Below are 27,908 nucleotides of genomic sequence, written 5' to 3' on the forward strand. Positions count from 1 at the left end.
CAACCGGGGCTGCGGCCCCCGGGAATGGACCGGGACACCGGGAACGGGACCGGGACCCCCCGAACCCTCCGGGACAACCGGGACAACCGGGGCCGAGACACCGGGAATGGACCGGGACACCGGGAATGGACCGGGACTCCGGGAACGGGACCCGCGGGAATGGACCGGGACACCGGGAATGGACCGGGACACCCCGAAGCCTCCGGGACAACCGGGACAACCGGGGCCTAGACCCCCGGGAATGGACCGGGACCCCCGGGAATGGACCGGGGTCCCCCGAACACCGGGAATGGACCCGGGACCCCCGGGAATGGACCGGGTCCCCCAGGATACCGGGAACGGGACAAGGACCCCCGAAAACCCGGCCGGGACCTCCGGTTCCCGGTCCCGGGAACCCCCCGAGAGCCCCGAGAGCCTCCCCCACATCGGTAACACCGCCGCCCCACCCCCGCCCGGGGATCCCCGGTATCCCCCGCCCCCTCCGGGGCGTCTCCCCGGTGTGGGCTTCCCCCGGTGACCTGCCGGGATCTCGCCGGGATCCCGCCGGTGATCTCCGCGTTTCCGCCCCCGGGATCCCCTGGCGTCCTCCAGGAGCCCCCGGGACCTCCGGTAATCCCCCCCGGGATCCCTCCCGGGACCTCCGGGACCTCTCCCGGGACATCCCGGTAACCCCTCGAGCACCGTCCCGGGCTGGAGCTGTTCCCGGTACCGGAGCGGTGGGAACTCCCCCCCGGGGGTCACCGGGACCGGGCTGAGGATCGGATCCCGGTACCGGAGTGCACCGGCCCCGTCCCCCGCAGTCCCGGGGGGTTCGCGACGGGGGTCCGGAGGGTCCCGGTGCCTTCGCAGCGCCGGGACGGGCACCGGGGGCTGATGTCACCGGCGGGAACCGGCGCTGAGTCACGGCGGGACCGTGGGGAGCGGCGGGGGGGGCGGTTCCCACGCCCCCGGGTTCACTCGGTCATTCATCCGCGCGGGCCCCGCCCCCTCCGGTGTCCCCGGTGTCCCCGGTCCCGGCGTGTCCCGGGACTCCCGTCCCTGAGTCCCGGTCCCGGTGTCCTGTTCGGGCTCCCTGCGGTGTTCCGGGGGTCCCGTTCCCGGTGTTCCGGGGGTCCCGGCGGTCCCTGTCCCGTTCCCGGGGTCCCGGGGGGTCCCGGCCCCGTTCCCGGTGTCCCGGTCCATTCCCGGGGGTCCCGGCCCCGGTTGTCCCGGAGTGTTCGGGGGGTCCCGGTCCATTCCCGGGGGTCCCGGCCCCGGTTGTCCCGGTTGTCCCGGAGGGTTCGGGGTGTCCCGTTCCATTCCTGGAGGTCCCGGCCCCGTTCCCGGGGGTCCCGCCGCGTTCTCGGGGGTCCCGGTCCCTTTCCCGGGGTCTCGAGGGTCCCGGCCCTGTTCCCAGGGTCGGTCGGTTCCCGGGGCTCCCGGCCCCATTCCCGGTGTCCCCGGGGTCCCGGTCCCGGTATCCCGGGGGTCCCGGTCGGTTCCCGGGGGTCCCGTTCTCGGTGTCCCGGGGGTCCCGTTCCCGGTGTCCCGGCGGTCCCGTTCCCGGTGTCCCGGGGGTCCCTCGGGCTTTCCCCGCCCCTCTGGCGGTGTCCCGGTGCCGGTGTCCCGGTAAACACGGCGCGGGTCTCCCCGGTGACGGCGTTCTCCGCCGGTGACGTCACCACGTCCGGCGTCCCGTGTTTACGTCGCGCGGCAACGGCCGCGGCCGCCATGGCAACGGGGGCGGGGCCAGGGGCGGGGGCGCGCCCGGGATGGGCGGGGCCAGGGCAGAAGGGGGCGGGGCTTGAGGCGCCGCGTTCCCGCGCTTTCCGCGGGGCGGGGGGGACATTGGGGACACTGGGGGGACATTGGGGGACATAACGAATGGCAGACCCATGTCGGGGGTCCCCGCGGCCCCCCAGGACACCCTGTCCCCCCCCCACCCGTGTCCCCTGGCCACCAGCCCCGTCTGTCACAAGAGTTTTTATTAAAGTCTGACCCCTCCCCCCGCTCTGGGGGTGGGGAAGGACGGGGGGGGGGGGGGGGGGGCCGGGCCACCCCTCCCCCAGCCCGTCGGTGTCACCTCGGGGGTGTCGCTGTCACTGCGGGGTGGCTTTGGCACTCGGGAGCTTGGCCAGGAGCCTGCGGGGACAGCGGGGGCTGGGGGCTGGGGACACCCCCGGGACACCCCCGGGGACATGGGGACAGCACGGCGACATCCACAGGGACATCGGGACACCCCTGGGACACTCCCGGGGACATGGGGACACCCCTGGGACAGCCCCGGGGACATGGGGACACCCCTGGGACACCCCTGGGACACCCCCGGGGACATGGGGACAGCACGGCGACACCCACAGGGACATTGGGACACCCCTGGGGACACCCCTGGGACACCCCCGGGGACATGGGGACACCCCTGGGACACCCCCGGGACACCCCCGGGGACATGGGGACACCCCCGGGGACACCTTGGGGACACCCCCAAGGACACAGGAACACCCCAGGGACATGGGGCCACCCCTGGGGACATGGGGACACCATGGGGACACCCCTGGGACACCCTCGGGGACACCGGGACACTCTGGGGACACCCCGGGGACACCCGTGGGACATGGGGACACCCCTGGGGACAGCACGGGGACACTCACCTGGCCCGCAGGTGGCTGAGGTGGCTCCTGGCCAGGCCGGTGTACTGGTCGATCTGAGCCTGGGGACATCGGGGGACATCAAGGGTGGCAGCTGGGGACAGCCACAAGTGACACCAGCACCCCCCAAGGTGTCCCCAGTGTCCCCTCCCCGTACCTGGTGGCGCCGGTAGAGCACCGGGAAGGTGAAGGCGCAGACCACACCTGGCGGGGGAGGGCCGGGCTGTCACCTCGGGGGTCACCCGGGGTCCCCAGATGTCCCCTCATCCTCCCTGCCACCCCCGCCCCGTCCCCAGGATGTCCCCAAGCTGTCCCCGTGTCCCCTGTGCCACATCCCCATCCCCGTGTCCCCTCCGTGTCCCCGTATCCCTGTGTCCCCTTGTCCCCCCATGTCCCCAGTGTCCCCATGTCCCTGTGTCCCCCCAGTGTCCCCGTGTCCCCCCAGTGTCCTCCCGTGTCCCCCCAGTGTCCTCATGTCCCCACCATGTCCCCCGGTGTCCCCATGTCCCCTTTTGTCCCAGTATCCCCATGTCCCTTCAGTGTTCCCATGTCCCTTTAGTGTCCTCGTGTCCCCTCAGTGTCCTCGTTGCCCCCCATGTCCCCAGTGTCCCCTCAATGTCCCGGTGTCCCCTCAGTGTCCCCATGTGCCCCCAGTGTTCCCTCAGTGTCCCCATGTCCCTTTAGTGTCCCTGTGTCCCCTCAGTGTCCCCGTTGCCCCCCATGTCCCCAGTGTCCCCTCAGTGCCCCTGGTGTCCCCAGTGTCCCCTCAGTGTCCCCTCAGTGTCCCCATTGCCCCCCATGTCCCTGGTCTCCCCCATGTCCCCATTGCCCCCAGTGTCCCCCCACTGTCCCCCCCGTCCCCTCTCTGTCCCCGCTGTCCCCCTGTGTTCCCATGTCCCCAGTGTCCCCATGTCCCCGTTGCCCCCAGTGTCCCCCCAGTGTCCCCCCGCTGTCCCCCCGCAGTGTCCCCCCGCTGTCCCCCCGCTGTCCCCCCCCGTCCCCTCTCTGTCCCCGCTGTCCCCCCGCTGTCCCCGCTGTCCCCCCTGCTGTCCCCCCCCGTCCCCTCTCTGTCCCCGCTCCGTACCCGCTGCCAGCAGCGTCAGCCCGTTGCAGGCCGCCCCCACGTAGGTCAGCAGGTAGAACAGGAAGGCGAACTGGGGGGGCCACCACCGCCACCGTCACTGTCATTGTCACCGGCACCGGCACCGGCACCGGCACCCCATCCCCGGGCCACCCACAGCCCCGTGTCCCCGGGGCCACCCACACCCTCCGGGCCAGCCTAGTCCCCCACATGTCCCCCCAGTACCCCCCAAGTGTCCCCAATGTCCCCAATACCCCCCAATGTCCCCAATGTCCCCAATGTCTCCAATACCCCCAAGTGTCCCCAATGTCCCTGTGTCCCCATGTCTCCAATACCCCCAAGTGTCCCCAATGTCCCAAACACCCCCCAAGTGTCCCCAAGTGTCCCCATGTCCCTGTGTCCCCAATGTCCCCAATACCCCCCAAGTGTCCCCAATGTCCCAAACACCCCCACAAGTGTCCCCAATGTCCCCTCATGTCCTCACTGTCCTCCATGTCCCCAAGGCCCCCCATGTCCCCAATGCCCCCAGTGCCCCCGATGCCCCCAGTGCCCCCGATGCCCCCAATGTCCCCAGTGCCCCCCGGTGTCCCCCGTGTCCCCCCCGGTGTCACCTTGAGGGACTCGGGGACGCTGTGGACGAGGAAGAGGCGGGTGAGGGTGCGGGCGGCCGTCACGGCGTGGCGAGCCAGGTACCGCGCCCAGCGCTGGCGCTGCTCCGCGCTCAGCGGCTCCTGCCTGGGGACACCGGGGACAGAGGGACAGGGTCAGGGGACAGCCACAGGGTCAGGGGACAGCCACGGGGTCAGGGGACAGCCACAGGGTCAGGGGACAGGGACAGGGACACAGGAACAGGGACAGGGTCAGGGGACAGCCACGGGGTCAGGGGACAGCCATGGGGACAGGGACAAGGGACAGTAACAAGGGGACAGGAACAGGGACAGGGGCATGGGGACAGGGATGGGGACAGGGACAGGGACGGGGACAAGGAAAGGGACAGGAGGACAGGAACAGGGGACAGGGGGATGGGGACAGCCACGGGGTCAGGGGGACAGGGACAGGGGCATGGGGACAGGGACAGGGATGGGACAGGAACAGGGGAATGGGGACCGGGATGGGGACAGGGACACAGGGCCAGGGACAGGAATGGGACAGGCACATGGGGACAGGGACATGGGGACAGGGACATGGGGACGGGGTCAGGGGACAGTGACTGGGGACAGGAACAGGGACAGGGGAATGGGGACCGGGATGGGGACAGGGACACAGGGACACAGGGACACGGGGACAGGGACACAGGGACACGGGGACAGGGACACAGGGACACAGGGACATGGGGACAGGGACACAGGCCCGGGGCGCGGCCCCAGTGGCACTCACCGCTCGGGGGGCTCGGGGGCGGGCGGGGGGCTCAGCACCGCCAGGGCCATCCGGCGCAGGCGCAGGGGCACGGTGACAGCCAGCACGGCCAGCGCCGCGTGTGCCACCACCGCCACCGCGCTGAACCGCGCCAGGCAGGCCAGAGCCAGCAGGGACAGCAGCAGGGACAGCGCCGAGCGCGCCGGGCGGCGCCACAGCAGCAGGGACAGCACTGCGGGACAGGTGTCACCATGTGGGGACAGCCCGGTGACACCCCAGTGCTCCCAGTGACACCCAGTGACACCCAGTGACACCCAGAGCCAGCAGGGCCAGCAGCAGCGCCAGCGCCGAGCGCGCCGGGCGGCGCCACAGCAGCAGGGACAGCACTGGGGGGATGGTGTCACCATGTGGGGACATGCTAGTGACACCCCGGTGACACCCAGTGATACCCAGTGACACCCCAGTGACACCCAGTGACACCCCAGTGCTCCCAGTGACACACAGTGATACCCCAGTGACACCCCAGTGCTCCCAGTGACACCCAGTGACACCCAGTATCCTGCCAGTCCCTCCCAGTGCCCCCCCACCAGTTCCCTGTTTCCCTCCCAGTCCTCCCCAGTCCCTCCCAGTGCCCCCCCAGTCCTCCCCAGTCCCTCCCAGTCCCTCCCGAGTAGTTCCCAGTTTCTCCCAGTGCCCCCCAGCAGTTCCCAGTCCCCCCCAGTTTCCCCTCCACAGTCCCCCAGTGCTCCCAGTGCTATTCCCAGTGCTCCCAGTGCCCTTCCCAGAGCTCCCAGTGCCCTTCCCAGTGCTCCCAGTCCCTCCCAGCGGTTCCCAGTCCCTCCCAGTCCCTCCCAGTGCCCCCCCACCAGTTCCCAGTCCCTCCCAGTCCTCCCCAGTCCCTCCCAGTCCCCCCCAGTAGTTCCCAGTTTTTCCCAGTGCCCCCCAGCAGTTCCCAGTCCCTCCCAGTCCCTCCCGGTGCCCCCCGGCCGCACCTGTCCCCTCCATGGCTCCCGCGGCCTGTCCCGCCATTTTTGGGGGGGTTGAGGTGGGGTCACCCCCTAAATTTATCCGCCAATGGCGGCGGGGCCCGAAACCGGACCCCCCGCGCGCTCCCATTGGCCGCTCACCCTGTCCATCAGCGCCCGCCGCGCGCGCTGATTGGTCGGCGGCCGGCGGAGTGGGCGGGACCGCGGCCTGAGGGGGCTCCGGGGGCGGCGGGCGGGGGGCGCCCCCTGGCGGCGGGGCGGGGGGGGGCGGGGGGGTTGCTGGGGGGAGAAATGGGGGGGGAGGGGTCGGGGGGGGTCCGGGACCCCCCCTTGTACCCCCACCCCCCTTGGGGACCCCCAAATCCCCCCCAAATCCCCTCAGGAACCCCTCAGACCCCCCCAGGGACCCCCAAACCCCTCCTTGTACCCCGACCCCCATTGGGGACCCCCTCCCTTGTACCCCAACCCCCCTGGGGACCCCCCCCTTGTACCCCAATCCCCATTGGGGACCCCCCCTTGTACCCCCACCCCCATTGGGGACCCCCCCCGTACCCCCACCCCCATTGGGGACCCCCAAATCCCCCCCAAATCCCCTCAGGGACCCCTCAGACCCCCCCAGGGACCCCCAAACCCCTCCTTGTACCCCAACCCCCATTGGAGACCCCCCCTTGTACCCCGACCCCCCCCGGGGACCCCCAAATTCCCTCAGGGATCCCTCAGACCCCCCCAGGGACCCCTAAATCCCCTCAGGGATCCCTCAGACGCCCCCAGGGACCCCCAAATCCCCTCAGGGACCCCCAAGACCCCCCCAGGGACCCCCAAATCCCCTCAGGGACCCCTCAGACCCCCCCAAGGACCCCCAAATCCCCTCAGGGACCCCTCAGACCCTCCCAGGGACCCCCCCAGACGCCCCCCAGGGACCCCCCCAAAATCCTCACCGGGGCTCCCGGGGGTCTCCTCAGCCTCGCCCCCCCCCGGACCCTGCGGGAGCTCCTCGGGGGGTCCCGGGGGGTGCCCGGGGGGTTTTTGGGGGGTCCCGGCGGCCGCTCGGGGCTCCGGGCCCCGGGGCCGGGGGGGGGCGCGGGCCCGGCGGGGGTCGCGGCGGCCGCGGGGTCCCGGTTCGGGCGGGGGGGCCCCGAAGGCGATGTAGGAGAAGGTCAATTCCCGGGGGGGGTCCCGGGGGGCGTCCCGGGGGTCCCCCCGAGCCGTCGCCCCCTCCTCATCTTCATCCTCCTCCTCCTCCTCCTCCTCGGGGGGCTCCGGCGGCAGCTCCGGGAAGGCCTCGGGGCCGCCTGGGGGGGTTTGGGGGGGTTTGGGGGATTTGGGGGGGATTTGGGGTTTTGGGGGGTTTGGGGGGATTGGGGGGATTTGGGGTCCGGGGGGATTCAGGATCGGGGAGATTTGGGGATTTGGGGTTCAGGAGGGTTCCGGGGGATTTGGGGTTCGGGGTTCAGGGTTCATTCGGGGTTCGGGGATTTGGGGTTCGGGATTTGGGGTTCGGGGTCCCGCTCACCCTCGCTGGAGTCCGGCGTGGTGGAGGCCGTGGACGGAGCCTCCTCTGGGGGGGCAACGGGACCGGGACCCCCAAACTCGGGCCGCGCTCCCCGGGACCCCCGGGCGCGTCCCGTCCCCGGCACTGCCGCCCCCCGTCCCGGTGCTCCCGGTGCCCCCGGAGCCTCCAAGTCCCGGTTCCCGCACCCCCGGAGCCTCCCGGTACCGCCGCCCCGGGTGCCTTTGTGCCCGGTACCCCCATCCCGGTTCCCCCCCGGTTCCCGGTCCCGCTATCCCCGGTAACTCCCGCACCCCTCATCCCGGCCACTCCCGGTCCTTCCGTGCCCGGTTCCTCCCGGTTCCCGCAGCTCCGGTCCCCTCCCGGTGCTGCCCCGATCCCTCCATCCCGCGCCATCCCCGTCCCCTCCCGGTTCCCGGTGCCGGATCCATTCCCGGTTCCCGGTGCCGGATCCATCCCCGGTTCTCGGTGCCCCATCCCCGTCCCCTCCCGGTTCCCGGTGCCGGATCCATCCCGGTTCCCGGTGCCCCCATCCCCGTCCCCTCCCGGTTCCCGGTGCCGGATCCATCCCGGTTCCCGGTGCCCCCATCCCCGTCCCCTCCCGGTTCCCGGTGCCCGCGGCCACTCCCTGCCCTTCCGTGCCCGGTTCCCCCCGGTTCCCGCAGCCCCGGTCAGCCCCGGTGCCCCCATCCCCGGCTGCCCCTCCCGGTTCCCTGCTGCCGCTTCCCGGTGCCGCCTCCCGGTTCCCCATCCCCGGCCACTCCCGGTTCCCCGTTACCTCCCGCATCCCGCAAACCCCCCCACCCCTCCAGCCCCTCCCCGCGCCCCGTTCCCGGTGCCCGGTACCCGCTACCCCATCCCCGACCCCTCCCGGTGCCGCCGCCCCTCCCCGCTGCCCGGTGCCGGTTCCCGGTTCCCGGTGCCGGTTCCCGGTTCGCGGTGCGTACTGCAGTGGGCGAAGCCCAGGACCTGCCCCATGGCGGCGGCCCCCGCATGGGGCTCCCGGTCGCGCTCGGCCCCGCCGCCCCCGGGCCGGCCCCGCCGCGCATCACCGCGGCGCCATGGCGGGCCCGGGGCCGCGGACAAAGGGCGGCGGCGGCGGCGGCGGCGGCGGCGGAGAGGGGCGGGGCGGGACCGGGCGGGACCGGGCGGGGCGGGGCGGGGCGGGGGGCGGGACCGCACCGGGAGCGGGGAACGGGGAGAGCGGCGGGAATGGGCACCGGGACTGGGGATGGGGACCGGGACCGGGAATGGGCACCGGGAATGGGGATCGGTACCGGGAACCGGCACCGGGAATGGGATTGGGCACCGGGAATTGGTACCGGGGAGCCGGGAACGGGGAGAGCGGCGGAGGGAATGGGCACCGGGAATGGGGATGGGGACCGGTACCGGGAACCGGGAATGGGGATGGGGACCGGTACCGGGAACCGGCACCGGGAATGGGGATGGGGACCGGGACCGGCACCGGGAATGGGGATGGGGACCGGGAATTGGTACCGGAGAGCCGGGAACGGGGAGAGCGGCGGCAGGAATGGGTACCGGGAATGGGCACTGGGTACCGATACCGGGAATGGGCACTGGGCACCGGTACCGGTACCGGGAATGGCACAAGGAATGGGCACTGGGCACCGGGTACCGGTACCGGGAATGGGCACTGGGTACCGGTACCGGGAATGGGCACCGGGTACCGGTAGCGGGGCCCGGGAGCCCGGCACCGACCCCGGGGCTCCCCGGTTCCCCTCGGAGTCGCCGGCACCTCCCGGTGTCCCCCCAGTGGTTCCCGGTCCCTCCCAGTTTGTCCCAGTCGCTCCCAGTGCCCGGGACCGGAGAGTTGGGGGGGCACTGGGGGATACTGGGGGGCACTGGGGGACACTGGGGGACACTGGGGGGACACTGGGGGGACATTGGGGGGACACTGGGGGGCACTGGGGGGGCACTGGGGGACACTGGGGGATACTGGGGGATACTGGGAGGAGCCGCTGGTCGTTACTGGTCGTTACTGGTCGTTACTGGGCCCCGCGCGCCGCCGTTGCCGCCCGAGGGGGGTCCGGGGCCGCCTCCCGTTGCCGCCGTTACCGGGAGGGGCGGGGCCATGCCCATGGGGGGCGGGGCCTCCCGCCGGGACCGGCGGGTCCGGCCCCCGCCGCCACCGGAAGGGCCCGGACCGGCCGCGGCCGCCAGCATGGGGTGAGGGGGGTCGGTACTGGGAGCACTGGGAGCACTGGGAGCAACTGGGAGCAACTGGGAGTAACTGGGAGTAACTGGGAGCACTGGGCAGAGGCGCTGGGGGGAGCGGCGGGAGCGTTACCGGGCGCGGGGGGCACCGGGGAGCGGTACCGGGGGCGCTGGGAGCGGCGGGGGTCGGTACTGGGAGCAACTGGGAGCAACTGGGAGAAACTGGGAGAAACTGGGGAGCGGCGCTGGGGGCGCTGGGAGAGCCGGTAACGGGCACCGGGCGGTACCGGGGCGTTGGGGGCGCCGGTAACGGGAACTGGGAGAACTGGGAGCGGGAGTTGGGGGCGCTGGGAGCACTGGGAGAGCCGGGAATCGGTACTGGGAGCACTGGGAGCACCGGGAATCGGTGCTGGGAGCACTGGGAGCACCGGGAATCGGTACTGGGAGCACTGGGAGCACTGGGAGCACCGGGAATCGGTACTGGGAGCACTGGGAGCACCGGGAATCGGTACTGGGAGTACTGGGAGCACCGGGAATCGGTACTGGGAGCACTGGGAGCACCGGGAATCGGTACTGGGAGCACTGGGAGCACTGGGAGCACCGGGAATCGGTACTGGGAGCACTGGGAGCACCGGGAATCGGTACTGGGAGCACTGGGAATCGGTACTGGGAGCACTGGGAGCACCGGGAATCGGTACTGGGAGCACTGGGAATCGGTACTGGGAGCACTGGGAGCACCGGGAATCGGTACTGGGAGCACCGGGAATCGGTACTGGGAGCACTGGGAGCACCGGGAATCGGTACTGGGAGCACCGGGAATCGGTACTGGGAGCACTGGGAGCACCGGGAATCGGTACTGGGAGCACTGGGAATCGGTACTGGGAGCACTGGGAGCACCGGGAATCGGTACTGGGAGCACCGGGAATCGGTACTGGGAGCACTGGGAGCACCGGGAATCGGTACTGGGAGCACCGGGAATCGGTACTGGGAGCACTGGGAGCACCGGGAATCGGTACTGGGAGCACCGGGAATCGGTACTGGGAGCACTGGGAGCACCGGGAATCGGTGCTGGGAGCACTGGGAGCACCGGGAATCGGTACTGGGAGCACTGGGAGCACTGGGAGTGGGGGAGGGGCGGCCCTGGGGAGAAGAGGAAGGAAAAGGGGGGGGAGGGGGGCGGTTTTGGGGTGCGGGGGGGGAAATTTGGGGATTTCCGGGGGGGGGTCCCCGACCCTGGGGGGCTCCAAATGAGGGGGGGGGTCCCAGCCCGCGGGGTGGGTTTTATCCTCATTTTTAGGGGTTTTATCCCAATTTTTGGGGTTCTGTACCCATTTTGGGGGGTTGTATCCCCATTTTTGGGGGTTGTATCCCCATTTTTGGGGGTTGTATCCTCATTTTGGGGGTTTTATCCCCATTTTTGGGGGCTCTATCCCCATTTTTGGGGTTCTATCCCCATTTTTTGGGGTTCTATCCCCATTTTGGGGGTTCTATCCCCATTTTGGGGGTCCTATCCCCATTTTTTGGGGTCTCTCACCCCATTTTTGGGGCTTTATCCCCATTTTTGGGGTCTCTGGCCCGCAGCGAGCAGCTCCTGTGCAGCTCCCGTGCAGCGGTGCTGCTCTACGATGAGGCAGGGCTGGGTTCTATCCCCATTTTCGGGGTTCTATCCCCATTTTTCGGGGTTTTATGCCCATTTTTTGGTGTTTTATCCCCATTTCTGGGGTCTCTCCCCGCAGGGAGCAGCTCCTGTGCAGCTCCCGTGCAGCGGTGCTGCTCTACGATGAGGCGCAGCGGCAGTGGCAGCCGGTTGGGGGGTCCCCCCCCGGGCCCAGCTGTGTCCAGCTGCTGCTGCACCCCCAAACCCGCAGCCTGAGGCTGCTGGGCCGGCGGCTGCAGCCCGAGCCCCAGGTGGGCACCGGGGGGCTTGGGGGCACCTGGGGGGCACCCGGGGGGTTTGGGGGGTACCTGGGGGGCTTTGGGGGGCACCTGGGGGGCTTTTGGGGGTACCTGGGGATACCTGGGGGTCTTTGAGGGGCACCTGGGGGGATCTGGGGGTACCTGGGGGGCACCTGGGGTCACCTGGGGGGGCTTTGGGGGGCACCTGGGGGGCTTTGGGGGTACCTGGGGAGGCTTTGGGGGGTACCTGGGGGTACCTGGGGATACCTGGGGGGGCTTTGAGGGGCACCTGGGGGGAGCTGGGGGGGATGGAGAGGCACCTGAGGGGCACCCAGGGGTCACCTGGAGGCACCTGGGGTCACCTGGGGGTACGTGGGGGGGCCTTGAGGGGCACCTGGGGTCACCTGGGGGTACGTGGGGGGGCCTTGAGGGGCACCTGGGGTCACCTGGGGGTACCTGGGGGGCTTTGGGGGGCACCTGGGGGGCTTTTGGGGGTACCTGGGGATACCTGGGGAGGCTTTGAGGGGCACCTGGGGTCACCTGGGGGTACCTGGGGGGCTTTGAGGGGCACCCGGGGGGTTTGGGGGGCACCTGGGGGGATCTGGGGGTACCTGGGGGGGCTTTGAGGGGCACCTGGGGGGCTTGGGGGGCACCCGGGGGGATCTGGGGGGCACCTGGGGCGGGCTTTGGGGGGTACCTGGGGGGGTTTGGGGGGCTTTGAGGAGTACCTGGGGGGATCTGGGGGGTACCTGGGGGGGCTTTGGGGGGTACCTGGGGTCACCTGGGGGTACCTGGGGGGATCTGGGGGTATGTGGGTGTGGGCTCACCCTCTCTGTCTGGGGTGAGGACCCCTGCCCCCCCCCCCCCATTCTCTGGGGGGGACCTGAGCTCGGCCCCCCCCAGGTGGTGCTGGACTGTGCCCTGGGCCGGGGGCTGCGCTACAGCCAGACCACCCCCCAGTTCCACCAGTGGCGCCAGGGCCGGCGGGTCTGGGGGCTCAGCTTCGCCGCCCCCCCCGAGGCCGCCCGCTTCGCCGGGGCCGTGCTGCGCGCGCTGCGGGCGCTGGACACCGGTGAGGGTCCCGGGGGTCCCGGGGGGGTCCCGGGGGGGTCCCGGGGGGTCCCGGGAGGGTCCCCAAACCCCCCAGCCCACCCCGGCCTCACCCCCCGCGCCCCCTCCCCACAGGATCGCCGCTGCCCTGGCCCGACCCCGACGGTTCCGAGCCCCCCGAGAGGTGAGTAATAAAAGGGGGGGGTGAGGGGGGGTTAGGGGGGGGCGACCCCAAATTTCTATTTTGGGGAGGGGGCCCAGGTGGGACCGACTGACCCCTCCCCTCCCCCTCCCCAGGGTGGTGATGGACGAGTCGGAGCGGCGCGGGACGGCCACAGGTGGGGGGGGTGGGGGTTCAACCCTGACCCCCCCCCAAAATAAAACCAACCCCCCTCCCCCACCTCCGCCCCTCCCCCACCTTCGCCCCCTCTTCGTTGTCCCAAATTTCCAATTTTTTTCTCTCTCTCTCCCCTCCCCCCCACAGGACCCCCGGCTGCGCCCCCTCCCCCCCCGGGACCCCCCCCGGGACCCCCCCCGCCCCCCGGGCCCCCTCCCCCACCTCCCCCCCCTCCCCCCCCGCCTGGTCCGGGGGTTGGGGGAGGGGAAGGGCCGGAGGGGGGGGGAGGGCCGGGGGTGGGGGGGGTGCCCGGGGGGGGTCCCGGGGGGGTCTCCGGCTTTGCCGCCGCCATCGCGGGGGCCAAACTCAGGAAAGTGGCGAAGGTGAGTGGCCAATTAATTAATAATTAATAAATTAATTAATTAACAGCATGGGGGGTGAGGGGGGGTCGATATTTCCTCCTTCTCACCCCCTCACCCCCCCCTTTTATTACTTTTTTTTTTTTTTTTTGTGTCCCATCAGGACGAGACCACCCCGAGCCCCGCTGGGGGGGGAGGGGGGTCCGGCCCTGCCCCTCCACCCCCCCCCAAATCCGAGGTCCCCCCCCGGGCCGGGGGTGGGGGCGGGGGGCTGATGGAGGAGATGAGCGCCATGCTGGCCCGCAGGTGAGGAGGGGGCGCCAAAATTTGGGGGGGGGGGGTCCCTCAATTCCCACCCTGACCCCCCCCCCTTTTTCCCCTCCCCCCACAGGAGAAAAGCCGCGGAGGGGCCAAAAAAGGAGGATGACGTCACCAACGTCAGTACAAACCCCTCCCCCCTCAAATCCCAATTTTGGGGAAGGGTCTCTGCCTCCCCCTCCCCAAATTCTCTTTCCTTCCCCCCCCCCCAAATCCAGGAGGAGGCGGAGCCCAGCGCCAGGACGGCGGGGCCGGGTGAGCGCGCGGACTACAACTCCCAGCATGCACCGCGGCGGGGGCAGGCGGCCGGGCACGGTGCGGGCGCGCGGGGCAGGCCGGGAACTGTAGTTCTTTTTAAAAAAAAAACCACCACCTTAAAAAAAATCCTAAAAAGCTCACAAAAAGGGCAAACTGAGAATGGGGGGGGGTAACTGAGGGGGTCTGATTTTTTGGGAAGGCGGATTTGAGGGTCCAGCCCCCCTCTCCCCTCACCCCCTGCCCTCTCTCCCCGCAGAGCCTGTCCGGAGGCCCTGGGAAAAATTCAGCTCCACCTTGCCCAGGTGCGTTTTTGGAGGGTGGGGGGAGGATTTTGGGGCGGGGGGTCCCCAATTTATTGTTTCCCCCCCTCGCAGGGTGAAATCGGCCGCTCCAACCACCCCCTCGGAGCCCCACAGTGAGCTGGACCTGGAGAGATTTAAGCTGGTACCGGATTTGGGGGGGTCCGAGGGGAATTTGGGGTTTTGGGGGGGGGTCTGGGGTGTACCCCCCCCTCACCTGGTGCCCCCCATCCCCAGGAGCTGCTGGAGGAGGTGCGGAAGGAGCTGCAGAAGGTGAAGGAGGAAATCATCCAAGGTGAGGGGGAGGGGCTCCGCTGGAAATTTGGGGGGGGGGGTGGGGGGCTGACAATGCCCCTCCCCCAACCCATTTTCTGTCCCCCCTCCCCTCCCCCAGCTTTGGTGACGGAGCTGCGGAAGCGAAACGAGCCCTGAACGCCCCCTCCCCCCCAGCACGATGCCACGGATTTTGGGGAGGGGGCGCTGCCCCCCCAACCCCCCCTCCCCCACCATTTCACACCCCCCTGGGGGGGGCTCCAGGTCACCCCCCCACCACCCAGGCTGTGCCTTACCGGCGGGGGGGCCCCGACCCCCCCACACTGTGCCCCCCACCCCAATTTTACACGTGGGGAGGGGGGGGAGGGAGGAGAAACCCTTCCCCCCTTTTCTCCCCTCCCCCACCCGGGGGGAGTTTTTTTTTAAGCCACTTTTGGGTTTTTCACCTTTTTTTTGGGTTATTTGGGGAGGGGTCTCCCCGCCCAGCACCAATAAACGGTTTTGTACGGGACCCTCGTGGTTTTTGGGGGGTCCCTGAGGGTTTTTGGGGGGTCCTGGGGTGGGCGGGGCTTCAAAAACCACGCCCCCAACCCAGGAGAAGCCCCGCCCACTCTGCACCGCCCTCAGCACCTCCCCACCAATGACAGCTCTCCTCCTCCCCTGGCCCCGCCCAACGCGAAGCCACGCCCACACACAGGCCACGCCCACCCTCCCCGTTAGCCCCGCCCCTTAAAGGCACCGCAGGCACCACACACAAATGTTTTAATGCACGGGGGCGGGGCCTGTCGCGACTGGGGCGTGTCCAGAGCCAGCGGGGGCGTGTCCATCCCCATCAGCACTCCTAGTTTGGGCAGGGGCGTGTCCTGAGGTGACCTGGGTGTGTCCTGAAGTGACCTGGGCGTGTCCTGCTCCACCCTGGGCGTGTCCTGAGGTGACCTGGGCGTGTCCATCCCCACCCTGGGTGTGTCCATCCCCGCCCTGAGCGTGTCCAGCTTCACCCTGGGCGTGTCCAGCCCCGCCCTGGACGTGTCCAGCCCCACCCTGGGCGTGTCCAGCTCCACCCAGGGCGTGTCCATCCCCACCCAGGGCGTGTCCCCGGGCCCGCAGCTCCTCCAGGTCCCTCTGGAGCAGCTCCAGGCCCTGTCGCAGCTCGGCCAGGCTCTGCTCCAGGTGCTCCTCGCGGCGCCGGCTCTGCCCCGCCTGCCGCAGGTACTCGAGGTAGAGGCAGAGCCCCCCGACGCCGAAGACGAGCGCCTCGCCCAGCAGCTCGGCCCCCAGCTCCGCCGCCGCCTCCTCGTTCAGCGGCTTCACGGCCGCACCGCGGAACCCCAACAGCCGCATCTTGGTTCGCATCTCCACCCAGTGGTAAACTGAGGCATGGGGGACGGGGTGCTGAGAGAGCTCGGCCCCCCCCCCCCCCGGGGATGGATTTATACCCCAAATCTGGGGTTAAATAATCCCAAAGGAGCGCCCGGAGTCCACCCGAATCCAGGCAGAAATTACCCCCAGATCCTGTCACAAATCCCCTTAAATCCGGCCATAAATTCACACAAAATCCTGTCACAACCCCCTCCACACAAATCCAGCTACAATCTCCCCCAAATCCAGCCATAATTCCCCCAAAATCCTGTCACAGATCCCCCCAAATCCAGCCATAAATCACCCCAAAATCCAGCCATAAATCACCCCAAAATCCAGCCATAAATCACCCCCAAATCCAGCCATAAATCCTTTCACAGATCCCCCCAAATCCAGCCATAAATCACCCCAAATACAGCCTTAAAATCCTGTCACAGATCCTCCCAAAATCCAGCCATAAATCACCCCCAAATCCAGCCACAAATTCCCCTCAAACCAACCCCCAGATCCCCCCTAAAATCCTGTCACAAACCCCCACAAATCCAGCCCTAAATCCCTCCTAAATCCTGTCACAAACCCCCACAAATGCAGCCATAAATCCCCCCACCTTCAGTCAGAAATTCCATCAAAATCCTGTCACAGATCCCCCCCAAATCCAGCCATAATTCCCCCAAATCCTGTCACAAATCCCCCGAAATCCAGCCATAAATCCCCCCCAAATCCAGCTACAAACTCCCTCAAATCCAGCCATAAATTCCCCCAAATCCTGTCACAAATCCCTCCGAAATCCAAATACATACCCCCCAAATTCAGCCATAAATTCCCCCCAAATCCAGCTATAAATGACCCCCAAACCAACCCCCAGATCCCCCCCAAAATCCAGCCATAAACACCCCGAAATTCAGCCATAAATCCCCTCCAAGCCCGCCCAGGGTCCGGGAGGGTCCCCCAGGTGTCCCCGGGCTGTCCCCAGGTGTCCCCATGACCCCTGTCCCACCCGGGGGCCGGCCCGGGAGGTGTCCCCAGGTGTCCCCAGGTGTCCCCAGGTGTCCCGAGGTGTCCCAAAGGTATCCCCAGGTGTCCCCAGGTGCTCCCAGGTGTGTCCCCAGGTGTCCCCAGGAATCCCCAGGTGTCCCCAGGTGTCCCCATGACCCCTGTCCCACCTGGGGGTCGGTCCGGGAGGTGTCCCCAGGTGTTCCCAGGTGCCCCCAGGTGTCCCGAGGTGTCCCAAAGGTATCCCCAGGTGTCCCCAGGTGCTCCCAGGTGTGTCCCCAGGTGTCCCCAGGAATCCCCAGGTGTCCCCAGGTGTCCCCCATGACCCCGGTCCCGCCCTGAGGCCGGCCCGGGAGGTGTCCCCAGGTGACCCCAGGTGTCCCCATGACCCCAGTCCCGCCCAGGGGCCGGCCCGGGAGGTGTCCCCAGGTATCCCCAGGTATCCAAAGGTGCCCCCAGGTGTCCCCATGACCCCAGTCCCGCCCAGGGGCCGGCCCGGGAGGTGTCCCCAGGTATCCCAAGGTGTCCCCAGGTGTCCCCATGACCCCTGTGCCGCCCAGGGGCCGGCCCGGGCGGTATCCCCCGCTGTCCCCCGCTGTCCCCCGCAGTCCCCCGGTGTGTCACTCACGCTGGGCGGGGGGCAGGCACAGGTAGGTGCGGAAGAAGGGCGAGGCGCGCGCCCCCGCCTTGATGCGCGCGGCCAGCGGGCGGCTCAGCTGGCGCGCGCCCAGCGTCAGCAGCTTGGCCAGCGGGAACGCGCCCGCCACCATCGCGCCCGGCGGCGCCCAGTGATGACGTCACCTCCGCGCCGACACGCCACGCCCCGCCCCCGGCCCCGCGGGGCGCCCCCTGGCGGGCGTGGGGGTGGGACACGCCCACTTTGAGCGGGACACGCCCATTTTAATTTGGGGACACTGGGGGACATTGGGGGGCACTGGGGGGGCACTGGGGGACACTGGGGGGCACTGGGGGGGCACTGGGGGGGCACTGGGGGGCACTGGGGGGACATTGGGGTGGCACTGGGGGCACTGGGGGGGCACTGGGGGGGCACTGGGGGACACTGGGGGGCACTGGGGGGACATTGGGGTGGCACTGGGGGGCACTGGGGGATACTGGGGGACACTGGGGGGCACATTGGGGGCACTGGGGGATACTGGGGGATACTGGGGGGCACTGGGGGACACTGGGGGATACTGGGGGACACTGGGGGGACATTGGGGGGACACTGGGGGGATACTGGGGGGGACACTGGGGGCACTGGGGGATACTGGGACACCGCCCCCGGTGACACCGGGACCCCCCGTGGGTGACACCGAGACCCCCCCGGTGACCCCGGGACCCCCCCGGCGACACCGGGACCCCCGTGGGAGACACCGGAACCCCCCCCGGTGACACCGAGGCTCCTCCCGGGGGTGACAGCGGGACCCCCGGGGGTGACACCGGGACCCCCTGGAGTGACACCGGGACCCCCCCGGTGACACCGGGACCCCCGGGGGTGACACCGAGACCCCCGTGGGTGACACCGTGACCCCCGTGGGTGACACCGGGCCCCCCCGGGAGTGACACCGGGACCCCCGTGGATGACACCGGGACCCCCGGGGGTGACACCGGGACCCCCCCGGTGACACCGGGACCCCCCCGGGAGTGACCCCGGGACCCCCCGGTGCCACCGAGGCTCCTCCCGGGGGCGGTCCCCGCCCCTGCCGGTGCCACCCGAGGGTGACAGAGGCACGCGCGGAGCCGGGACCGGTGACACGGGCCGGGAGGGGACGGGGACAGCGACACCGCAGCCCCGGGGACACTTCGGGACCCCCCGGGGGACACCCCAGGGCCACCATGGGCCAGCGGGTGGCGACCCCCGCCCCGCCGGGCCACGTCCCGCCCGGAGCAGAGGTGAGACCCCCGCGACGTCCCCTGATGTCTCTCATTGTCCCCCGATGTCCCTCGATGTCCTCCTTTGTCCCTTGATGTCCCTGCTGTCCCCTGATGTCCCTCATTGTCCCTCGATGTCCCCTCGATGTCCCTGCTGTCCCCCCACGTCCCCTGATGTCCCTCATTGTCCCTCATTGTCCCCCGATGTCCCTCATTGTCCCTCGATGTCCTCCGATGTCCCTCGATGTCCCCCATTGTCCCTCGATGTCCCTTGATGTCCCCTGATGACCCTCGACGTCCTCCTTTGTCCCCTGATGTCCCCGCTGTCCCCGCTGTCCCCGCTGTCCCCTCACTGTCCCCGCTGTCCCCTCACCATCCCCGCTGTCCCCACTGTCCCCCCGCTGTCCCCTGATGTCCCCGCTGTCCCCTGATGTCCCCGCTGTCCCCTCTCTGTCCCCGCTGTCCCCTCGATGTCCCCGCTGTCCCCGCTGTCCCCGCTGTCCCCAGGAGCGCTCCGCCCGCGCCACCGTTGTCGCCTGGCGCCGGTACCGTCAGACCTGCGAGCTGCAGCTGCGCCTGACCCCGCCCGCGCCAGGTGAGCGGCCACACCTGACCGGGGTGGGGACACCTGGGGACAGCCCGGTGACACCGCCACCCCTCGGCAGGACCCGTCTGCAACCGCACCTTCGACCTGTACGCGTGTTGGGGGGACGCTGTCCCCAACAGCACCGCCACTGTCCCCTGCCCCTGGTACCTGCCCTGGTACCACCGAGGTGAGGCACCTGCCAGGTGGGGACACCTGGGCGGGGACACCTGGCAGGGATGGGGACACCTGGGCGGGTGGGGACACCTGGCAGGGGTGGGGACACCTGGGCGGGATGGGGACATTGGGGGGGACACCTGAGCGGGATGGGGACATGGGAGGGGACACCTGGCAGGGATGGGGACACCTGGGCGGGATGGGGACACCTGGGCGGGATGGGGACACCTGGGCAGGTGGGGACACTGGGCACGGGTGGGGACACGGGTGGGGACACGGGAATTGTACCTGCCCTGGTAGCACCGAGGTGAGGCGGAGGGGACATTGGGGACAGCCGGGAGGGGACACCGGGGACAGCCGGAGGTGACACCGGGGACAGCCGGGAGGGGACACGGGGGACAGCCGGAGGTGACACCGCCACCACAGTGCAGGGCGGGGTGGTGGCGCGGCGCTGCGGCCACGACGCGCGGTGGGTGACAGACGACAGCGGCAGGACATGGCAGGACAATTCCCAGTGCGAGGACCTGGCGGAGATACAGCCCCTGGAGGTGGGGACAGGAGGGGACAGGGAGGGGACAGAGAGGGGACAGGGAGGGGACAGGGAGGGGACAGGGAGGGGACAGGGAGGGGACAGAGAGGGGACAAAGGGGGGACAGGGAGGGGACAGAGTGGGGACAGAGAGGGGACAGGGAGGGGACAGGGAGGGGACAGAGGGGGGATAGAGGGGGGACAGAGGGGGGACAGAGAGCGGACAGGGAGGGGACAGGGAGGGGACAGGGAGGGGACGCCACAGGGGACAGCGGGGGTGACACGGTTCGGTGCCACCGCGCGGTGCCACCACGCCGGGAGGTGCCACGTGCCCGTGGCTGTCACACGCCGTGCCCCGCGCGTGTCACCCGGAGCGCAGCGTGACACCGGGTGGTGACACCGGGTGGTGACACCGGGTGGTGGCACCGGGTGGCGGCGGCGCCTGCGCTGGCACGTGTGTCACCGCCGGTGTCGCGCTGTGCCCCGTGTCCCGTGTCCCCTGCGCCGTGCCGTGTCCCCCGCTGTGTCCCCGTGTCCCCCGCCGTGTCCCCGTGTCCCCCGCCGTGTCCCCGTGTCCCTTGCTGTCCCCGTGCTGTGCCGTGTCCCCGTGTCGCCCTCTCCCCCTGTCCTCATGTCCCTGTGTCACCCGTGTCCCACTGCCACCCTGTCCCTGTGTCCCCATGTCCCCCCTGTCCCGATGTCCCCGTGTCCGTGTCCCCGTGTCCCCTGTCCTCGTGTCCCTGTCCCCGTGTCCCCATGTCCCCTGTCCCCGTGTCCGTGTCCCCGTGTCCCCGCAGCGCCAGGTGTGGCTGCTGGAGCAGTTCCGCCTCCTCTACACCGTGGGGTACTCACTGTCCCTCGTGGCGCTGCTGGTGGCACTGCTGCTGCTGCTGCTGCTCAGGTGGGACACCTGGGGACACACCTGGGGACACCTGGGGGCACCTGGGAACACATGGGGACACCTGGGGCACCTGGGGGCACCTGGGGGCAACTGGGGACACCTGGGGGATGTCACCTGGGGATGTCACACCTGGGGGATGTCACACCTGGGGAACGTCACGCCCTGGCGGTGTCACGCGTGTCCCGCGTCACGCGTGTCCCGCGTCACGCGTGTCCTGCAGGCGGCTGCGCTGCACGCGGAACCTGATCCACGCCAACCTGTTCGCGTCCTTCGCGCTGCGCGCCGGCGCCATCCTCACGCGTGACGCGCTCCTGCCCCACGGCCACGGCCACCCCCTGCAGCTGCTGGGCCGGCAGGTGGGCGGGGACACACGTGGGGACACCCACGGGAGGGAGGGGACTGCCACGGGACATGGGGACACCCGCAGAAGGGAGGGGACACCCATGGAACATGGGGACACCCGCGGGGACACTCGTGGGGGCGGCCACGGGGCGGGGGGACGCACGTGGGGACGGCCACGGGAGGGAGGGGACACCCGTGGAACATGGGGACACCCACAGGGACACTCGTGGGGGCGGGTGACACCCATGGGGACACCCATGGGAGCAGGGGACACCTCTGGAACAGGGGGACACCCGTGGGGACACCCACAGGAGGGAGGGGACACCCAGGGGACACCCAGGGGAGGCAGGGGACACCCAGGGGATACTCGTGGGGTGGGAGGGGACACTCGTGTGGTGGGAGGGGACACCCACGGGAGGGAGGGGACACCCACGGAACATGGGGACACCCGCGGGGACACTTGTGGGGTGGGAGGGGACACCCACAGGAGGGAGGGGACACTCACAGGGACACTCGTGGGGTGGGAGGGGACACCCAGGGGACACCCAGGGGACACCCAGGGGAGGGAGGGGACACTCGTGGGGTTGGAGGGGACACCCAGGGGAGGCAGGGACACCCACGGGACACGGGTGGCGTGGCGCAGGCGGGCCCCGCGTGCCGCGTGGCGCAGAGCGTGGCGCAGTACTGCGTGGGCGCCAACTACGCCTGGGCCACGGCCGAGGGGCTGTTCCTGCTGCGGCTGCTGCTGGCGGCGAGCCCGGCCCGGGGCTGCCTGCCCGGGTACCTGCTGCTGGGCTGGGGTGAGACACCTGTCACCGTGTCATTGTCATCTGTGTCACCGTGTCACCTGTGTCACATCCACCCGTGTCACTGTGTCACTGTGTCACTGTGTCATTGTGTTACCTGTGTTACCTGTGGTACCTGTGTTATCTGTGCCCGGCCCGGCACTGCCTGCTCGGTTACCTGTTGCTGGGCTGGGGTGAGACACCTGTCATTGTCACCTACCCATGTCACCGTGTCACCTGTGTCACATCCACCCGTGTCACTGTGTCACCCGTGTCACCGTTTCACTGTCACCGTTTCACTGTCACCCTTGTCAGCGTGTCACCTGTGCTATCCGTGCCACCTCCTGTCCCCCCCACCGTGTCCCCAGCCAGGTGTGTCCCCCCCGCCAGGTGTCCCCGTGCTCTTCGTGGTGCCCTGGGTGGTGCTGCGCCACCTGTACGACAACGAGGGGTGAGGCCACCACCTGTCCCCACCTGTTCCCCCACACCTGTCCCTCACCTGTCCCTCACCTGTCCCACCTGTCCCACCTGTCCCACATGTCCCACCTGTCCCACCTGTCCCGGTGACACCTGTATTTCGGGGACAGGTGTTGGGAGCGCAATGACAAGGTGGCGGTCTGGTGGCTGATCCGCTGTCCCATCCTGGTGGCCGTCGCGGTGGGTGACATCGCCGGGGGGTGTGCCAGGGGTCACCGCGGGGTCACTGCGGGGTCACCGCGGGGTCACCGCCCGTGTCCCCTCCCCCGGCCCAGGTGAACTTCGTGGTGTTCGTGCGGATCCTGCGGATCCTGGTGGCCAAGGTGCGCGCGCGGCAGGTGGCCCGCGGGGACACGCGGCTCAGGTGGGGACACTGGGGGGGACACTGGGGGGGTGGGGACACTGGGGGGGACACCTGGGGGGTGGCTGGCTCAGGTGGGGACACCTGGCTCAGGTGTGTCCCAACGCCCGGGTGTGTCCCCAAATGCCCCTGGGAGTGTCCCCAGCTGTGTCCCCTTACCCGGGGTTGTCCCCACGGTGTCCCCACGGTGTCCCCATGGTGTCCCCAAGCCCGGAGGTTGTCCCCATGGTGTCCCCACGGTGTCCCCACAGTGTCCCCACGCCCAGGGTTGTCCCAGCTGTGTCCCCACAGTGTCCCCACGCCCAGGGGGTGTCCCGGCCGTGTCCCCACGCTGTCCCAGTCGTATCCCCACACTGTCCCCGCGTGTCCCCGCAGGCTGGCGCGCTCCACGCTGACGCTGATCCCCCTTCTCGGGGTGCACGAGGTGATTTTCGCCCTGGCCGGGGAGGCGGAGGCGGGCGGGGGCAGCCTGAGGCTGGCGCGGCTCTGCCTTCACCTGCTGCTCACCTCGGCGCAGGTGAGCTGGGGACACCCCCCGTTACCGGGGCACCCCTGGGACCCCCACCCACCCAAACCTGTCCCCCCAGGGCCTGGTGGTCAGCGTCCTCTACTGCTTCACCAACAAGGAGGTGCGTCCGTCGGGGCCCGGGGGTTCCTGTCGCGACAGGGCCATGGCCGGTGACACCTGTCGCGACGTGCCGCCCCCCAGGTGCAGGCCGAGCTGCGGCGGGGGTGGCAGCGCTGCCGGTTTGGGGTCGCCGGTGTCGCCCCCCGGGACCCCCCGAGGCGGGGACAACGGGCGGCGGTGGAGAGCGGCTGCTGAGGGGGGCGGGGGGCACCTGGGGGGCACCTGGGGGTCCTTGGGGAGCACCTGGGGGTGCTGGGGGTCACCTGTGGGTCCTGGGGGGCAACTGGGGGTGTTGGGGGTCACCTGTGGGGGCACCTGGGGGTCCCTGGGGAGCACCTGTGGGTGCTGGGGGTCACCTGTGGGTCCTGGGGGTGTTGGGGGGCACCTGGGGGTGTTTGGGGTCACCTATGGGGGCACCTGGGGTTCCTTGGAAAGCACCTGTGGGTGCTGGGGGTGTTGGGGGGCACCTGTGGGTCCTGGGGGGCACCTGGTGGGTACCTGTGGGTCCTGGGGGTGTTGGGGGGGGCACCTGGGGGTGTTTGGGGTCACCTATGGGGGCACCTGGGGGTCCTTGGGGAGCACCTGTGGGTGCTGGGGGTCACCTGTGGGTCCTGGGAGTGTTTGGGGTCACCTATGGGGGCACCTAAGGTTCCTTGGAAAGCACCTGTGGGTCCTGGGGGTGTTGGGGGGCACCTGTGGGTGCTGGGGATGGGCGAGTCCTCAAAAGTTTTGGTTGCGGGGAATGGGGGGTGGTTTGGTTCAATTTGGGGTGAAATCCTGGGGATTTGGGTGTTTGGGGGCGGGGGGGGCACACGGGGGTCGCGGCTTTGTACCCTAAAAAATAAACCACGTGACCCCGGGGGGCGCCGCGCCGCCATTGTGTGTCTGTGAGGGGGGGAACTACAACTCCCAGCACGCCCCGCGGCGCCGAACGGCACGGGCGCGAACTACAGCTCCCGTGAGGCGCCGCGCGGCCGCCCGCAGCCCGGCGAGCGCGAACTACAGCTCCCGTGAAGCCTCGCGCGGGCGCAGGCGCGGAGCGCGGCGGGCCCCGGGCGCAGGCGCGGCGGGGCACCCCGGAAGCGGCCGGAGAGGCGGAGCGGCCGCGCCCGGCACGGCCCGGTGAGCGGGGGAGGGGCGGCGGCACCGGGTGGGGCCCGGCCGCCGCGGGAGGGGCAGGCCCGTGGGCGTGGGGGCCTCGCGGGACGCTCCCCGGGGCGTGCGGGCCTGGGAGAGGCCTAACGGCGGGGACAGCGGGGGTCCTCAGGGGGGGAACCCGGTGCGCCCGGAGGCTCCGGCGGTGTCCCCGCGCTGCCAGGGCCCGTTAACGCCTCCTCCCCACCGGACACTGGCGCCGGTTCCCGCCCCCCCCCCTCCAAAACCGGGGCTCCCCCCCCCCCCTCCCCTCCCGGGGCCCACGCGGGACCGGGACCGGCCGGGCCACGCCCCCTCCTGGAAGCCCCGCCCCCGCGCGCCGCCGTCCATATATGGGCATGGCCCGAACGCCGCGCGCTGATTGGCCGCTGGCCGGGTGGGCGGAGGCGTTCAGCGGGAGGGGCGTGGTCTTCTCCGGGGTGTGGGCGGGGCGTGAGGAGGGGCGGGGCGTAACGGGCCCGGGGGGCGGGGCTTGAGGCGCGCGTGGGGGGGGGGGTGCAGCCCCACGATGTCCCCAAGGGTCCTCAAGTGTCCCCCCGGTGTCCCCAAGTGTCCTCCAATGTCCCCAAGTGTCCTACTGGTGTCCCCCAGCTGTCCCCGAGTGTCCTCTGGCATCCCCAAGTCTCCCCCCAGGTGTCCCCAAGCATCCCCCCAGTGTACCCCAGGTGTCCCCCAGTGTCCCTGAGTGTCCCCGAACGTCCCCCTGGTGTCCCCCAGGTGTAGCCGAGTGTCCTCTGGCATCCCCAAGGCTCCCCCCGGTGTCCCCAAGCATCCCCCCAGTGTCCCCCAGGTGTCCCCGAGTGTCCCCCAGGTGTCCCCCAGTGTCCCTGAGTGTCCCCTGGTGTCCCCGAGCTCCCCCCCAGTGTCCCCCAGGTGTCCCCCAGGTGTCCCCGAGTGTCCCCCAGGTGTCCCCGAACATCCCCCTGGTGTCCCCCAGGTGTACCCGAGTGTCCCCCAGGTGTCCCCCAGTGTCCCTGAGTGTCCCCCTGGTGTCACTGCCTCTCTCCTCCCTCGCAGGCCCGGGCGGCCCCGGCGGCGTGGCCGTGCCATGCGGCGCTGCCGATGGAGCCCAACGCCTTCCCGCAGCTGCAGCTCTGGTGCCCGCGGCCCTTTGGCACCTTCTCGCAGAACAAGCCATGCGCCCCCGCCGCCGCCACCACCACCTCCGCTCCCACCGCCCCGTCGCCGCCACGCAAACCCCTGAGCTGCCGCCCCACCGAAAACACCCCCCCGGAGCCCCCCGAGCCCGGCCCGGCGCCGGCTGCGGCCGCTGAGGACGGGCGGGTGCTGCTGGACACGTGGTACGTCATCAAGCCGGGCAACACCAAGGAGAAGGTGGCGTTCTTCGTGGCGCACCAGTGCGGCAGCGGCGCCGGCGGCCGCGCCAGCACCATGAAGGTCAAGGGCAACTGGGGCAGCGACAGCTCCAAGGCCAAGCGGCGCCGGCGCTGCCACGACCCCAAAGCCGCGCCCGGCTGGGCCGCCAACGCCGGGGACGCCGCCAAGGACCCGGCGAAGGACACCGACGACACGCCGGACCTGCTGTCGGTGGCGGAGATGGTGGCGCTGGTGGAGCGTCGTGCGGCGCTGGCCCTGCAGAGCCTCCCGCGGCCCTGCGACGCGCCGGCCCCGCTGGTGCTGCTGGAAGCGCCGGGCGGCCCCGAGTGCCGGCGCGTGGCCGCCGCCGTGGCGCAGTTTGAGTCACAGCAGCAACGCCGGTGCGAGCGCGGCGAGGCGCGGCCCAACGGGTTGTGCCGCGGCGGCGGCGGTGGTGGCGCCAACGATTGCAACGCGGGCGCAACGGCGGCGCCCGGAGAGGTGCGGATCGCCTTCCGCATCTCCAGCGGGCGTGAACCACGTGGCGGCGGCGCCGCGAGCGCCGGTGGTGCCGCGCCGGAGCGACCGCGCGCGCTGGGCGCCAAGGACCAGATCACCTGCGACCTGTACCGGCTGGTGAGCCCGGCGCGCGCCGGCGTGGAGCTGCTGCTGGCCGCCAAGGGGGACACGGACGGCACCGATGAGGCGCCGGTAGCGACCGAGGCGAGTGGCGGTGTTGCCGAAAGCGCCGCGGCGTCGGCGTCGGCATCGCGGGACTGCGCGTCCGGCTTCCACGTGGACGTGGTGGTGACGGGCGTGGTGGACCAGTGCGTGTTCTTCGGCAAGGACAGCGCCAAGCAGGTGACGGAGGAGACGGTGCGGCTGCCGGACGAGCCGCCGCCGCCCGGACAGCTCTTCCTGCTGCCCGGCCGGCCCGAGGAGCCGGCGGCCGGCGCGGCGGCACCGGGCCGGGACGCGCCCGGGGACCCGGCGCTGTGCCGGCTGTACCGGCACGTGTCGCACGATTTCCTGGAGATCCGCTTCAAGATCCAGCGGCTGCTGGAGCCGCGGCAGTACATGCTGCTGCTGCCCGAGCACGTCATGGTGAAGATCTTCAGCTACCTGCCCACGCAGGCGCTGGCCGCCCTCAAGTGCTCGTGCCACTACTTCAAGCAGATCATCGAGACGTTCGGCGTGCAGGCCACGGACTCGCGGTGGAACCGGGACCCGCTGTACCGCGACGACCCCTGCAAGCAGTGCAAGAAGCGCTACGAGCGCGGGGACGTGTCGCTGTGCCGCTGGCACCCCAAGCCCTACCACCACGACCTGCCCTACGGCCGCTCCTACTGGATGTGCTGCCGCCGGCCGGACCGGGAGGCGCCGGGCTGCCGGACGGGGCTGCACGACAACAACTGGGTGCACCCGGCCGGCCGCAGGGAGGACGGCAGGTGAAGGATGGACGGATGGACGCGCGGACGGACGGACGGAGCGGGGAGGGGGAAAAGCCGCGGAAGGATTTGGGGAGGGGGAGAAAAAAAAAAAAAAAAAAAGAGGAACGGAAAGGTCCAGAGTGGAAGCGTGGAACGGGGAAGGTGTGGGGTGGAAGTGTGGGGTCGGCGGTGGCGGTGTCACCAGCTGGGGTGGTGGTCACAGGGAGGTGACATTTCTTTCCAGGATGGAGGACAATGGGGACAGCCCAGTGGCGATGTCCCCAGCCAAGTTGGTGGCCCTATTGGGGTGACATTGCTCTCCAGGATGGAGGAAAATGGGGACAGCCCAGTGGTGATGTCCCCAGCTAGGTTGGTGGCACCTGAAGGGTGACATTCTCCTCCAGGATGGCGTCCCCATGGAGGACAACGGGGACAGCCCAGTGGCGATGTCCCCAGCTAGACTGGTGGCCCCAAG

General features: G+C 70.2%; 5 protein-coding genes across 8 annotated transcripts; 3 read left to right on the top strand and 2 right to left on the bottom strand.

Annotated features, from left to right (window-relative positions):
* Positions 1 to 1,949: 1,949 nt before the first annotated feature.
* On the bottom strand, positions 1,950 to 8,681 carry RTN2 (reticulon 2). Its single transcript, XM_072920962.1, has 10 exons — positions 8,508 to 8,681; positions 7,564 to 7,608; positions 6,989 to 7,342; positions 6,192 to 6,329; positions 5,086 to 5,296; positions 4,320 to 4,443; positions 3,712 to 3,781; positions 2,785 to 2,831; positions 2,631 to 2,689; positions 1,950 to 2,121 (listed from the first exon to the last, which is right to left on the bottom strand). Exons 1-10 carry the CDS (start codon positions 8,536 to 8,538, stop codon positions 2,079 to 2,081), a joined length of 1,122 nt encoding a protein of 373 aa, XP_072777063.1. The 5' UTR covers positions 8,539 to 8,681; the 3' UTR covers positions 1,950 to 2,078.
* Positions 8,682 to 9,526: 845 nt separating this feature from the next.
* Positions 9,527 to 15,036, top strand: VASP (vasodilator stimulated phosphoprotein). Of its 3 annotated transcripts, none has more exons than XM_072920957.1 (13): positions 9,527 to 9,747; positions 11,472 to 11,643; positions 12,592 to 12,703; positions 12,817 to 12,865; positions 12,979 to 13,019; positions 13,166 to 13,401; positions 13,541 to 13,683; positions 13,769 to 13,814; positions 13,914 to 14,010; positions 14,210 to 14,255; positions 14,328 to 14,397; positions 14,490 to 14,547; positions 14,647 to 15,036. In XM_072920957.1, the coding sequence occupies exons 1-13, from the start codon at positions 9,653 to 9,655 to the stop codon at positions 14,682 to 14,684; spliced, it is 1,203 nt and encodes a 400-aa protein (XP_072777058.1). In that variant the 5' UTR covers positions 9,527 to 9,652; the 3' UTR covers positions 14,685 to 15,036. The 3 variants fall into 3 exon arrangements, with proteins under 3 accessions (XP_072777058.1, XP_072777057.1, XP_072777059.1); XM_072920956.1 differs by having other exon boundaries at positions 9,528 to 9,747; positions 12,535 to 12,703; XM_072920958.1 differs by having other exon boundaries at positions 9,528 to 9,747; positions 12,535 to 12,703; positions 13,914 to 13,950.
* Positions 15,037 to 15,272: 236 nt separating this feature from the next.
* On the bottom strand, positions 15,273 to 17,684 carry OPA3 (outer mitochondrial membrane lipid metabolism regulator OPA3). Its single transcript, NM_001245292.1, is given in 3 exon segments — positions 15,273 to 15,475; positions 15,478 to 15,895; positions 17,506 to 17,684. Coding segments are annotated over 3 exon segments (669 nt in total). The 5' UTR covers positions 17,648 to 17,684; the 3' UTR covers positions 15,273 to 15,366.
* Positions 17,685 to 18,564: 880 nt separating this feature from the next.
* Positions 18,565 to 23,755, top strand: GIPR (gastric inhibitory polypeptide receptor). 2 transcript variants are annotated; one of them, XM_032746099.3, is made up of 13 exons: positions 18,565 to 18,770; positions 19,257 to 19,344; positions 19,415 to 19,522; positions 19,936 to 20,057; positions 20,835 to 20,938; positions 21,159 to 21,294; positions 21,924 to 22,080; positions 22,456 to 22,516; positions 22,653 to 22,722; positions 22,818 to 22,906; positions 23,279 to 23,327; positions 23,491 to 23,532; positions 23,613 to 23,755. In XM_032746099.3, the coding sequence occupies exons 1-13, from the start codon at positions 18,714 to 18,716 to the stop codon at positions 23,724 to 23,726; spliced, it is 1,197 nt and encodes a 398-aa protein (XP_032601990.3). In that variant the 5' UTR covers positions 18,565 to 18,713; the 3' UTR covers positions 23,727 to 23,755. The 2 variants fall into 2 exon arrangements, with proteins under 2 accessions (XP_032601990.3, XP_030118499.4); XM_030262639.4 differs by having other exon boundaries at positions 18,569 to 18,770; positions 23,279 to 23,420.
* Positions 23,756 to 24,554: 799 nt separating this feature from the next.
* Positions 24,555 to 27,546, top strand: FBXO46 (F-box protein 46). The gene is made up of 2 exons (XM_030262658.4): positions 24,555 to 24,653; positions 25,704 to 27,546. The coding sequence occupies exon 2, from the start codon at positions 25,749 to 25,751 to the stop codon at positions 27,453 to 27,455; it is 1,707 nt and encodes a 568-aa protein (XP_030118518.4). The 5' UTR covers positions 24,555 to 24,653; positions 25,704 to 25,748; the 3' UTR covers positions 27,456 to 27,546.
* Positions 27,547 to 27,908: the final 362 nt, after the last annotated feature.

The sequence above is a fragment of the Taeniopygia guttata genome, chromosome 34, assembly GCF_048771995.1.
Source record: "Taeniopygia guttata chromosome 34, bTaeGut7.mat, whole genome shotgun sequence".
Taxonomy (NCBI): Eukaryota; Metazoa; Chordata; class Aves; order Passeriformes; family Estrildidae; genus Taeniopygia; species Taeniopygia guttata.

Excerpts from the sequence above, each read along its gene's own strand:
- VASP (XM_072920956.1), top strand. The coding sequence starts at position 9,653 with ATGCCCATGGGGGGCGGGGCCTCCCGCCGGGACCGGCGGGTCCGGCCC. Across the intron at positions 11,644-12,534 it reads GGCTGCAGCCCGAGCCCCAG|GTGGTGCTGGACTGTGCCCT; the intron begins GTGGGCACCGGG and ends GGCCCCCCCCAG. Across the intron at positions 14,548-14,646 it reads GAAGGAGGAAATCATCCAAG|CTTTGGTGACGGAGCTGCGG; the intron begins GTGAGGGGGAGG and ends CCCCTCCCCCAG.
- RTN2 (XM_072920962.1), bottom strand. The coding sequence starts at position 8,538 with ATGGGGCAGGTCCTGGGCTTCGCCCACTGCA. Across the intron at positions 6,330-6,988 it reads GGAGACCCCCGGGAGCCCCG|CAACCCCCCCGCCCCCCCCC; the intron begins GTGAGGATTTTG and ends TTCTCCCCCCAG. Across the intron at positions 3,782-4,319 it reads GCGTCCCCGAGTCCCTCAAG|TTCGCCTTCCTGTTCTACCT; the intron begins GTGACACCGGGG and ends TGGCCCCCCCAG.
- GIPR (XM_030262639.4), top strand. The coding sequence starts at position 18,714 with ATGGGCCAGCGGGTGGCGACCCCCGCCCCGCCGGGCCACGTCCCGCCC. Across the intron at positions 19,345-19,414 it reads CCTGACCCCGCCCGCGCCAG|GACCCGTCTGCAACCGCACC; the intron begins GTGAGCGGCCAC and ends ACCCCTCGGCAG. Across the intron at positions 22,907-23,278 it reads CGCGGGGACACGCGGCTCAG|GCTGGCGCGCTCCACGCTGA; the intron begins GTGGGGACACTG and ends GTGTCCCCGCAG.
- FBXO46 (XM_030262658.4), top strand. The coding sequence starts at position 25,749 with ATGGAGCCCAACGCCTTCCCGCAGCTGCAGCTCTGGTGCCCGCGGCCC.